Below are 13,130 nucleotides of genomic sequence, written 5' to 3'. Positions count from 1 at the left end.
AACCTAAAAGCTGCTGTGCCAGACCAAGAAGACATTCCTGACAAGAATAATTTCACCATTCATTATAAATTCTCTTCAAAAGAAGTAATATAATTCAGAGAGACAGAGAAAGAGACAGAGACAGAGACAGAAAGACAGGGGGGAGAGAGAGAGAGAGAGAGAGAGAGAGAGAGAGAGAGAGAGAGAGAGAGAGAGAGAGAGAGAGAGAAAGCTGTTTTAACAACATACTCTATATGTTTGAGAAAGGGGAGTGATTATTAGTGGTGGTAAATTTAATCCCCTGGGTGTTTTGAGTTCAGTTCATCAGAATCATCAGATGGGACTTATTAAAATCTAGATTGATGAGTCCTATTCTTAAGAGTTTCTGATCCAGGCTGATGTTGGGCATAAGAATTTACATTTCTAACAAGTTCATTTGTTAGATAATGATGCTAGAGGACCATACTTTGTTTTTTTTTAATCAAATAATCACATTTATTACTTTTTGTAGGTATTCCTACTCACTGTGGCATCTAATTTTATTCATCATAAAGCTCTCTATAGGAGCAGCAAGAGTGAAAAGATAAACTTAAAAAAAATTTAACATTTATTAGTGCAGTACTATACTTGGACTCCTGAAAGTTCTGTTCAGAGATGTCAATTTTTTTTTTTTTTTGTCAGTCATGGGGCTTGAACTCTGGGTTTGGGCGCTGTCCCTGTGCTCTTCAGCTCAAGGGAAGTGCTCTACTACTTGAGCCACACGCCACTTCCAAGATAAACTTTTTTAAAAGCAATTTTAAAGTGGATCTTTATCCAAGTACCATAAAAAAGTAAAATGTTCACAAACATTTTCACTCATGTCAATATCATTTTCAAACTCATGGTTCTCCTACTAGGATGAAAAGCAAAGTGGGAAGAACTCTAACTTAAGAAGCTATATAAAAAGAAACAATTTACCTCAGGAACTCACTATACACTGAAATATATTCAAATGGTGAAAGGCTATCAATTTATTCAAAATTGCCATGCTATCTGACTGTCAATAGAGTCTCGAGTAATTATATTGAACATATTACTACAAAATATGCTAAGAAGTAGAGAATAATACTGTATTTGTGAACTGTAAATAACAAAGCAGAGTAGAGGACCATACGTTCTGAGTGCTGGTCTATTTTCCCCAAATCCTCAAGTGTCAGTCCACTGACTTTTCGTCTTGGTTCTTGTTTCATTCATTTTCCAGTAGTCCTGGCTAATGAAGTTACTTCCAGATGCTTTCAGAGCTGTTTCTCAACCCCAGCTTGTAATGTTGATTTGCAAGCTTATCATGCTAAAAACTAATACCAGAAAACCATAACAATATTCTCATAACTCTCTCAGATAGGGCCTGTAGGCACCTGAACTTTTTCAGATAAAAATCATTTCTTCCTCTGCATTTGAATTACTTTGCGAGCCATCTCAGGAGATCAGACATTACTTTAATGTAGTCACAATCCCTGACCTGCTTTTAGTTTGTATGTAGATTTGGTGTATATATTTTTTCTTTAGGTACACACATAATAGTACATGCTACTTAGTACTGTGTGACAGTACAAAACTGTAGCATCTTGTTACTTGATTTCAGAGCCTGTGTAACTAGTTTAGTTCCTAATGAAAAATATATTTTTATGTGAGCCAGAATAAGTAATTTGATCTATATATCTATATGTGTATATATATATATATATACACTAAGTATAGCATAGGCTAGATATTAAGAATAGATAAAAGGTGAGTAAGGGAGTAAGGCATGATAGTGGCACTCAGAGAAGTTCCAGGCTAATGAAAGCACTTACAAGTGATAACACTAGTCTATCACTGGCACTGACAATATTTTATGACGCATGAAAATGAGTTGTTAGCTTTCACAGATAAATGACATGTAAGTGTCTGAACTTATAATACCAATAATTGAGTAATTACTAACTTTCAAAGGACAAGTAAAGTAGTTAATATGGGAAGAAAATGTTAATTTTCACTGAACAAAAATGAAATAAGGTCATTTACTTCCCAAGGACAAGTTTTACTTGTATTATGTCTATGATATGTATATAATGCACTCAACAAACATCAACATCTTGATAAAACTGGAAAATAACCATCATTTATGTTTGATCTTCTAGACTTATTGTTTCATGTTTAGACAGACCTCCTCTCAAGTAATCCAATGAGTATCTTATGAATATCTATCTCCTGTTTGGAGAATTTCTGCTTTAAGAAACAGTAAATCTCTAGAGCTGAACCTAAAATTTCAGGCTTTCAGACAGAGAACAGGTCTGTGGCTTTTCCCTAAACAGACATATCCATGGTTAACTGAGATTTGAAAGCTCATAAAGACACAGGTACCCAAAGAATTCATGTTGCTAGGATCATAATATAAACATTCAGCTTTTAGATACTTGAAGAGATTCTGGTTTCCAGTGTCCAACATTAGTAGTGGATTTACCACCAACATAAGAATGTAGAGCAATCATACTGCAATATTGGCTAATTAGGGAATGATATTTTGTTCTGTATGATAATGATTTAAACAAGAGAATAAACTGGAGGAGAAAAAATTGGGAAGTGTAGTTTCTGAGATAAATTCTTTCATAATAGGAAGTTAATAAAGCTTTAAATATTCAAATAAATAAATCAATATTAAATATTCAAATAAATAAAATAAATCAAAATATTCAAATAAATAAATCAATATTAGAAATTTATTTATAAATAGCAGAAGAAAATAGTTCAAAGGGCTCAATGTAGATGTCTGAGGAGAGCTAATACATACTGATGAGGAAAGATGAGCTTCTGCCTTATATTTGTATAAGTCTTGTACTCAGTAAATTTTCAAATTATGAGCACCTATCACTTTTTATAAGTCTGAGTTGGCTTTTTAAGGCGGTATGGCTGAAGAGACCATATCCTTTACCCTATTACTATCAATGAATGGGAACCTGCAGCATCTTCAAATTAGCCCTAGTTCCCAAGTTGTCAACTCACCTTGAGCACATTATAATCAAGAAGCCAATGTTTCCACTTTCTCTTTGGAGTAATTAAGCTAATGGATACTGAATATTCATTAAAGTTAAAGAGCCTCAGCTGGAACACTACCAGGAAGCAGCATCCTTGGTACTATAAAAACCTTGGTGCTTAATATCACTGCCAAATAAAGGTATGTCTTGGGCATCTAGAAACTATACAGTAACTATTATTGTAAAATAACTCAATTTCCTCTTAATATCAATATCTGTATGGGTTGTAAGCTATTCTTTTTAAAGTAAATCACAAAGAGGCATTGCTCTTAAGATGAATTTCAAAGGAAAAGAAAATTTACTCTCTAGCTTCCTTTCCAAGAATTCTGATGAAAAATAAATCCTCCAACATTTAAGTTGGGAGACAGATTCTTAAGCACTATTGTATGTAAGATTTATAGCAAAGTGTGTGGAGACATTTTACAATGTAAACATTTTAAATCCATGACACTTGGCAGTTGCATGAAAGATGTAGCATTTATCTTCCCTGCTGTGGAAAATTTGACGTTGTTCTTGCCTCTATATCCATAACCAGCAACATGTCAGTGCCAGTAATAATGGCTACAATAGCTGCTGAATGGCATGGATCCCTGTGTGCTGCTACTTGCCCGTTCCCTTACAGTGAAGGGTGTCCTTCCATTTCAAAATTATTAATATTAGCCAGGAGAACCGCATGTTCTAGAGGACTTTCAACAGTACATAAACAATGACATTTGAAAAAAATACAAAAATGGGTAACAGAGGGCAAGGGTAGTTATAACAGCAGAAGATCAGAAAATATGTTCTCACATCTATAAATATACTACCCCAATGTTTTCTGTCAAAACCTAGGATCTCACCTTAAAGAACATAGCAAAGATAGAAAGAAAATGAGGATGGAGAATAAATTCTAGTTTCAGCAAGGAAAGCCAAGTGAAAAACTTACTCCAAGAAATATCTTTTTCTTAGCTGTATTTATACATATTTTTAGCTAGCATTTGTACTTTATATGTATATATGAAGATAAAAATTTCTAGTCTTCCTAGCCTAACTTACAAAGTTTAAGATATGAGGTTGAAAGAAAATAGAATAGTGTTTTCTGGATCAAATTCAATCTCTCAGACTGGGCAAAAAGAATGAGATAAAAAAAAAAAAAAACAGCTTTCCAAAGAAAACATAGTGAAAGATATCTTGTTTTCTAATGAAAAGAATTATTCTATCAAGAGTAAAAGATAGAAAAGACTTGCTAAAATATTGAAACTAAAATATCCAATACTTTCTATATATAGGTGAATGTGGAAAAACAGTAACCTTGATCAATTACCCCAAATATTGCCTGTCACATGTTCAAAGCCGTAAGGAATTTGAATTTCCAGTTTTCCACACTTTAAAAAGGAATTGGTAAAAAGTCTAGAAAAAACAAAATAACTTAAATTGCAATTTTGTAGATAAAGTAATACATTTAAATTTTAGAGGAAAAACTAAAATAGTTTGGGTCTCAGGAGATAAAACCTGTGATGGTAAAAATTTTCAATCTTCAAGTTCATAGGAAATAGAACAAGGTTGAATTAAAAAAATACATTCTAGTAAGTTTAGAATGTCAAGGGGAAAAAAAGTAATTGCAGCACTAAAAGCCTAGGCTAATAAAAGGTTGTAAAATGATTAAAACTCATTAGTTCTCAGTACAACATTATTCATCAACAATACTGTTCACTATCATCCCATAGGGGTTCTTTTCCCCATAGCTCTCATCTCACTTATTTAATTTTCAAAATGGATGGTCTACAAGTTCTTAGAGGTGGCTGGCATTTCTAGCACAAAAAATGCTACGTATCATTTTTTAGAGGGAGTGGAGATTGAATTCAGGGCCTGAAACATACTAAATGCACTAAGTTATGCCTCCATCTCTGTCATTTTTCTTAAAGTGGATTCCAACTCTAAATTTATAGTATTAAAAGTTTGTTTTGACATACTGAATAAATGCTGCCTGCGCAACATAATATATATCCTAGTCAGAAATTCTGCCAGGCAAGAGACTATGCTCCAGCCACATCAACATGTATTTGAAGAATAATGTGTGGTTATGAAGTTAAAGGACAGTTTTTTAAAAACCTGCCTTTAAAACAAGCAAAAAGGATAAGTGACAAAATTCATGTAAAAATTATGTTATCAACTACTTTATATGCCTGGTTTATCTTTTAACTTCAAGGTAGGTATAATTATACCCATTTACACTGCAGCTTTGTGAAACAAATTCTTTCTAGCTTTACATAGGAGGAAACAGAGAGGCATCTTGTCCATGATTCATAAGGTTTTAAGACGCCTTGCAGGAACTTTAATTTTGGTCTATTGGAAGCCTATTTTTTGTTATTGTAGTTGTCCACAGGTTTGAAAATAAAAGGGCTGTAATTTCAATTCATTTTCAAGAATTTGTCATGCTTTTGTCACTGTACTTTCAATGTCTAAGAGCTGCATTATTCTTATTTTTTGCTAGTCCTGGGGCTTGAACTCAGGGCCTGGGCATTGTCCCTGAGCTTCTCTTGTTCAAGGCTAGCACTCTACCATTTGAGCCACAGCACCACTTGTGGCCTTTTCTGTTTATGTAGTACTGAGGGCTTCAAGAATGTTAGACAAGCATTCTACCTCCCCAGCCCCTAAGAGCTTTGTGTTTAAGAAGTCTTCCAGCTTTGTAAGCTCTTTAATTCCAACACTCCAACTCTACTTCCCTCCTGTTTCTATATCTATGTATTTCAGAGTTGTGTTGCTTTGTAAAACTCCCTTTTTTTCAATGAAGTTTAATTTTGAAATCCCCATGTTCTATGTGAAGACCTATGACTATTCTTTTTCCTCTGTTGATTTATTCCTGCTTACTCAATTTCATTAAGGGTGACTTTAATTTTACATTTTGGATGAATTTCGAAGTGCATAGTTAATGGTGTTATCGGTCTACTTAGTTCATCAGAGATTTCTATTGGGCGTTATCAGAGATGCTTTTAACACAAAACGCCTTTACCAAATTTTATCACAAAATATGTCATAAATTTAACAAAACTTTTGTTTGATGAAATTAAGCAAGCACGGTGGTAATAAAGTTCAGATGTTTATTTTGCAATTCATTGAAATCTATCACTCGCATATTCTCCAATTTTACAACAGTTCAGTATATACTCAGCAAAGGAGGTATATCTGAGGTTAACTTTTAATATTCTAAAATACACATTAAAAACTAATCTTGAGGGATTTGCTTCTTAAAGACCTGAGGATTAGAGACAAATTGGAGGGAGGGGGAGAGGGGAGAGATAATTTTCCAATCTAGGAGAAGAAAAAGGGCCTCTGGACACTGTCCTGTGGCTTGGATGTGGACCACACTTGTGGCAGGTGACGTGTCTTTTCTAAGCGAGTTTTTACTGTTTTCTGTGCCATCCACCAGGCTCTTGGAGCAGCCTGTTGGGTCCAGCTCTTCATCTCCTGCAATGACCCCAAACGTGTCCTGCGTCTGAGAACGTCCAGGCGCCAGTGGCCCAGGCGGAAACCAGGGGAGCACAGGGGGGCCAACTACCGGCCTCACGTGTCCTCTCGATTCCAGAACTTTCTGACAGGAGGCTCGAACATCACACAACCAGGCCAGAGAAATTAAGGGACACTGAGGGCAGGGAGGCCCCGCCAAGGTGTACGCCCACAGGAGGGAGGCGCACCGGCCCGCCGAGACCAACCTCCAGCCTGTCCCGCCGCCGCAGGCGCCACGCGCGGCCGACGAGGCGCGGCGACCAGGCCTCACTCAGGTAGTAGCCGGAGACCAGGGCCACGACGTGACGTGCTCAGACCGCGCCCCTGCCGGAAGTGGGCGTGGCCTCCGGCGGGCGCGCTCAGGTCGCCGCGAGCGGAGGGGGTGGGAGGCGTGAATTCCTCTCGGGCGTTTCCGGCGCGCTCCCTCACTCCCCTGCGGTCCTGCGGCTCGTGGTTTCGTCCGCTCCCGCTGCCATGTTGGATTGTGCGGCCGCCGCCGCCGCCGCCGGAGTACCGAAGGAGGGGTTGAGAGTTTAGCGCAGTCGCCGAGAGTGCCGCGGAACCGGGAGCATCCGGCCTGCGCCTCGCCGGGTGGCAGCGCGGCCTGCCGTCCGCCCCGCCGCCCGCGCCCGCCGCCGCCCCCGCCGCCGCCTCCGCCCGCCTCGGAGGAGCTGCGCGGTGGGCGATGCGCCGCTGAGCCCCCGCTCCCCGCCCCTGTCACCGCGAGGGGAGACCGCCGCCCGCCCGCCCACCCGCCGCCCTCGGACGCGGCCCCGCACGCCCAGCCCCGTCGGCGACACCATGAGCTCCGGCCAGCAGCCGCCTCCCCCGCGGAGGGTCACCAACGTGGGGTCCCTGCTGCTCACCCCGCAGGAGAACGAGTCCCTCTTCTCCTTCCTCGGCAAGAAATGTGTGGTCAGTGGCCGAGACCCCCTCCACCGCCCCCCCTACCCCACCCCCCGACGTGCCCTCGCGGGCGGGCCCGGACCCGGGCGCAGAGTGGGAGGGAGGAAGGGGGCGGGGGAGGAGGGGGCCGCCCCGACGCCCCGGCCTCCTGCCGGCCCGGGTCCGGGCCGGGCCCGCCGCGCTGCCCGGCTCCTGGGTGCGCGCCGGCCGGACGCCGCCTCCCGAGCGGCTGGAGAACAAGGGAGTGTCACCTCCGCCGGCCTGCCTTTTGGAGCCCGGCTTGGACGGCCCCGGGTCTGCGTCTGCGCTGCCGGTCCAAACTTTTACACCACAAGGGTTTCATCTTTCTTGTGTTCGTTCTCTTGCACAAGCTGCTTGATCGCAGAACGGGACCCTCGCACTCGCCCTAGCGTCACCTCTTTCTGCTCGGTCGGGGTAGCTTCCTTCACAATGCCAGAGGTTGAAAGAGCGAATGGAACTAGGGGAAAGTGCATCGTTCATTTAATCTCCTTTTTAGTATTTCCAAGAGGGTGAAACCGACTGCACGTTATTGGACACTCCAGAGTGCGATGGCAGGAAGGGATCGCTTCCGTCCCTCCCCAGTGCAGAGAAACAGTTTGTTTCTCCAGCAAACACACCTAGGCCTGGTCGTGCTTTTTTTTCTTTTTGCATTTGTGGGAGGAGGGGTGCAGATTCTCCCCTAGCCCCCAGCCCTAGGCAGGGAAACCTCAGTCTCTAGTTATTCTTGCCCTTTACGGGGCCAAGAAAGAGTCTTAGGTTAGTTCTGGGCGGCCAGTTCCAACCCCAGATGGCAGGTTGGGAGCAAGCCGTTCTGCTGTGGGAAGGGAATGGGTGTTGTTTAAGGAAGCATTCATTACATTGGCTGCAGGCGCTTCTGGGGGTGGGGAAGTTTTGTTCGTGTTGAAGGCCTTGAGGAGGTCCCACTGAGGTGACTGGGTTGAAATGTGGCTTGTTGGAATGTGACTGGCTCTATTTGCTTGCACCTGCACGTTATGCACCACTGGAACCCAGGAAATATCCAGAGAAGTTTGAGCAGCAGTGCCATTTTATAAATTTCCTTAGTAATCTTACCTATGTCAAGCAAGACTACGCCTCCTTGTTTAAGAAGTTAAGATTAGACAATTTCTGGAAAGTTACCAACCTGTTAGCTGTATATGAGTCTTCTGTTTGCATTCTGTGTTGTCCCCTACATATGGAATCATTCATTCAATTCACGACGTGTTTGTTACTTAGAATTTGAATTGAAGTCTAGAACTTGGTTAGAAGACTGAAACATCAGAATTTGCGAGACAACTTTGAAGAAAATCAAGTCCATTCCCCACATATACAGTTTTTAAAAGAGAAAGAGAAAATAGCTATTAAGTCCCAAGTTATTGGAACTAGAAAACCATCACTCCTGAAGTAGAAAACCAGTACTATGCCTGTATGTCTGTATTTTCCACAACATCAGGTTGTTTAGAAAAGTTTTTTTTTTCCTCTTACTGAGTTATTTCGGAAAGAGGTGTTAAAGGAATAACCATTCCACTTTTACCAGAAGCCTATAAAATGAAAGTATATTTTAAAAGCATATTTTAAAATATATCCGGTGGTTTGAGTGCTAGCTATCTGCAAATGGAAAAAAAAAGTCAGTTTTGCTGACAGTTATATTTGGTATGTGATTTAAATGAAAGGAAGTAGCTTACTGTTTTACCTCGCCGACAGATGCACTTTAATGAAAGAAGGGCATAGCATTTATACACTAGTGTATTGATTGATACTTTACCAATGTTTCAGAAATGACAAGATGAGAGAACATTATGACAAAGATAGCATTGCTCACTAGTTAGCCTCAGTGGATTGCCAAACGGGCCTTGTGTATTCAGTGCTCAGTTTCTTTATGTCATCTATTATTAATCAACTTTACCTTTTGAATTTCAGCTATTTAAAACCGCACTGCTATGGTTGCCTGCTCTTGTGGGATGAAACTGTTGTGAAAATTACCCTCAAAATTTGAAGTCCTCAGTTTGATAGATTGTAATGTAGGAGTAGTATTTTAAAAAAAAAAAACGCACAACTATGCAGCTTTTTTTGTAGCTTAAACTGAAATTCATTGTTTCATGTTGTCTCATAAGTCCAGCTGTAATTTTACAGATAAATATGTTTGGTAGGGAGTACAGTCAGAGCTCTAAGAAGTCAAGAACTGAAATAACTAGTCATGGTACCAGCTGTTCAGGGGCTTATTACTCTCTTTTAGTGAGCAAACATGTATTAAGAAACTAAATGTTGATGTCAAACCCAGGGTTGATACCTGCCCTCAGGGAGCATACTATGTCTAAAGAGGGAAACAAATGTGTAAACTGATGAGTAAGTCAATACTTCAGAGTGATATGTAAGAGGCTGTTAAGTCACTGGTAAACACCATAGCTTTTGTCATCAGTAATTGTGGATTCAAACTAAAGGTCACTTAGGACAGGTCTCTTACCTTCCACTGCTGGGTTTGATTTCTCAATCTGTAAAATAGGGATCCTATTTTTTTTTTTTGTTTTTTGGTCCAGTTGTGGGGCCTGAACTCTGGGCCTGGGCACTGTCCCTCAGCTATTCAGCTCAAGGCTAGCGCTCTACCACTTGAGCCACAGCGCCACGTCCAGCTTTTTCCTTTTTTTTGCTTATGTGGTGCTGAGGAATCGAACCCAGGGCCTCAGGCATGCAAGGCAAACGCTCTACCACTGAGCCAACTTCCCAGCCCCTAGGGATCCTATTTTATGGAATGGTTATATGGGTAGGAAGACTGAATATAAATATATGTAAAGTTTTTTAAAGGTTTGGAGAATCAAAGGAAAAGGTTGTAGGAGAGGGGATGGGTAACATGGGCAATATTTGAATATTTCAGACTTACACAAGAGATGTGAAGCAGTTTGAAAAGTTTGGAGAACGAATAGTTTTCTGTGGAACAGGTACTTAGGAAATAAAGATTGGGAGGATTGTGTTTCAGGGCTAACCTGTACAAAAAGTTAAGACCCTATCCCCTCTAACAAGATTTAAGGGTGCATATCTGTATTCCGAGCTACATAGAAAGCATAGATATCAGTATTGAGGTTTTAAGCTGTCATGGAGCAAATAGTGAGACCCTATTTAAAACAAAATTAAAGCAGAAAAGGACTGGGGTCATGACTCAAGTGGCAGAGTACCTATTTTTCAAGCATGACACCCCTGAGTTCAAATTCCATCTCTTGCAAAAACAGTAACTTAAAAAAAACCCTGCAGCAACAGTGAAAATCCCCACGTAGTTTTAGTACAGCATTTATCTGTTCTTTTAAAATATGAGGGTGCATTTCAAAACTGTGTAAGAGGAAGATACAGATAAGGAATTACTGTATTAAAGTAGGGAACCAGATCAGATTTAACTTTTAGGATGTGAGCGAAAGGGGGAGGGGGGGGTTGAGGATTGTGGGAATGGAAGCAAGAGAGATCAGATAGGTAGGTGTTCATAGAAGTCCATGTGAAATATGATAAGGACTGAATTAAACTGGTTCTAATGGGAATTCAAGTATAATTCAAAAGATTTTAATCAGAACTTGGTGCCACTTAGATATAGAAGGGCAGGTAAGAGAATTGTATAGTAAAGCCAAACCTTATAAGCACCAACAGAAATGTATGTAAAAACATACATATCTCACTAATTGGAAATATGCCTTAATGTTAATGGGACTCTGGTGATTGGTTTTGTAGAGGAGGAGAATCATTAAGCAAACTCATTGTTTTTCTAAATATTTTAATTGGGGTTTCATTTAAAGTTATATGTAATATATAAATATGTTTCAGGAATTTTTACATGAAGTTCTGGTGCCATTTAGTATGTAGCTGTATTAAAGTAGAACAATTTTAAAAGTTTACAAGTAATAAGTTTTGTTTTGTAGTTCTGTTGACTTGCATGTAGTATATTTACTTATGTAAAAAGTATGTTCAGTCTCTCTAAATGGAGATTAATATGTGTAATCTTGATAAATAGAGTAGGAAATCAGTTTCTTTAATAGTTATAATCACACCTTCGTTTTCTTTAATTCCTCTTCAGTTGTTTTAGCTTGCTCGAATTCTTTAGTTAAATCTTACTTGTTTTCTCACTTCATACACAGTTCCAGGAGTTATGCTGTATTCGATATTATTGGTAATTTTTTATAATTTTGTATCTATCACAGATTAATGAGTACTTTTTGATTGAATAATTCTGACTACTCACTTGTTTATTCCATAGGAGCCTCTCTAGTACTTCTCATTACTTAATCAAGATGTAAAAATCTCCATTTTCTAATGAAGATGATACCTGGACTTTGGTCTTTATTTTATTCAGAGAACAAAGTGCTTTAATTCTGCTGCCAAACTACTATAGTTGGTAGCAGTAGCTACCAGCTTTTTGTTGTTGTTGTTTTGTTTTAAATCAGATCTTCTGAGTAGTAATTCTAAGTAAGTTCAGAGGAAAAGATGTACCTAGGGTAATTCTTTCACTCCTTTTTTTCTATTCAGGTGTATTGGCATTTTCAGTGGCCTGGCAGTTCCCAGCAGGCATTGTACCAGTTTGGTTCTCTTGAAGGCCCTACGTATAAAGTATTACTGGTGGCAAGTTAGGGCTCACTGTGTATTTCAGTTTGAGTAGTAAAGAGAGAAAATCAAATTCAGAGTTGGAATATGCAAAGGTAAAAAGTTACTCTTGTCTACTATAGAGGGAAAAAGCACAAAAGTCTAATATAGGAAGATTCAGAAAAATCCAGTGGGGATGGGTTATATAAATCTTGTAAATGGTCACAGTTAACTTAGTAACCAACATTAACCTTAGGAAATAATTTCAAGGGATAATAATTACGTAAAGCACTTAAGAATATTTGACATCTACAAAGTATCCTGGGAATTTGAAGAAGCATATGAAAATTGTTATCAAGGCTATTCAGTTTAACACTCAGTTTTAAGTTCCCAGTATTGACAAAGAGATTTCACAGTAAATTTGAACTCTAAATTGCATTGTTTTGATTTGGGTAAATCAAATTAAAGTCAGTGAAGTATAGTATAAGTTGAAAACTATATATAAGTATAAATTAATAGTAGCATGAAGAAACAGCTTGAATAAGTTTATGATGCAGTTCTTTAAACCTTTCTGAATTATGCCACCCTTGTTCTACTGCTTTGAGCCATTTTATTTTTCTTTCTGTTATGGATAATAGTAGTAGGGTTTTTAAATTTTAAAATAAACTTTGTTAAAAGCGTCCTTAATGTAAAAACATTACCTTTGAATAGTAACAAATTTTCAAGTCTGTAAAAATTTTAAAAAGTCTATAGTTTGTACATATTAGTTTCAGCCTACTCAAGTGTCAGCTGAAGGACTGAAGAGAGAGCTGGGTTCTACTTGTGCTAAGTAACTTCTGCCTTGTGTCTCAGCATTTAGTCTCAGCATGATTTTTAAAGTCAATACAAAAACGGCTAAGAGTTTCCAATGAAATCCATGTTTATAGTAGACTCATTTAATTTCTGTCCACATTCCACGGGTTTCAGTGAATTATTTTAATGGTATGTGATTGTAACTTTTTCTAGTTTGAATAGAAAAGTCTGTCCTAAAGGAGCATATAGGGTTGAAGTTTATTGTGCATTATTTTGTCTCTGTCCGGTAGGCACAGGTTTGCTTTCAGATAAAATGCTAACATTGTTAATGAGCTTTTT

The 13,130-nt window shown here is 39.1% G+C and overlaps 2 protein-coding genes across 3 annotated transcripts in view; one reads left to right on the top strand and one right to left on the bottom strand.

The window, feature by feature from the left end:
- LOC138809758 (hyaluronidase-4-like) overlaps positions 1–7,451 on the bottom strand; it is a 43,441-nt gene extending 35,990 nt beyond the window's left edge. Inside the window, exon 1 of the mRNA XM_069996672.1 lies at positions 7,385–7,451. The gene's annotated coding sequence lies outside the window, so the exon portion shown is untranslated. The remainder of the gene's footprint in view (positions 1–7,384) is intronic.
- Wasl (WASP like actin nucleation promoting factor) overlaps positions 6,984–13,130 on the top strand; it is a 48,165-nt gene continuing 42,018 nt past the window's right edge. The window contains exon 1 of one of the 2 annotated variants that reach the window (XM_069996669.1): positions 6,984–7,433. In XM_069996669.1, the coding sequence (XP_069852770.1) occupies positions 7,320–7,433 (114 nt within the window). In that variant the 5' untranslated portion in view covers positions 6,984–7,319. The remainder of the gene's footprint in view (positions 7,434–13,130) is intronic. The other variant, XM_069996670.1, reaches the window with a different exon arrangement.

Source organism: Dipodomys merriami, unplaced genomic scaffold (genome assembly GCF_024711535.1).
Source record: "Dipodomys merriami isolate MVZ:Mamm:240054 unplaced genomic scaffold, mDipMer1.0.p SCAF_5, whole genome shotgun sequence".
In the NCBI taxonomy this organism is placed as follows: domain Eukaryota; kingdom Metazoa; phylum Chordata; class Mammalia; order Rodentia; family Heteromyidae; genus Dipodomys; species Dipodomys merriami.
This window is presented reverse-complemented; position numbering and strand designations above follow the sequence as displayed.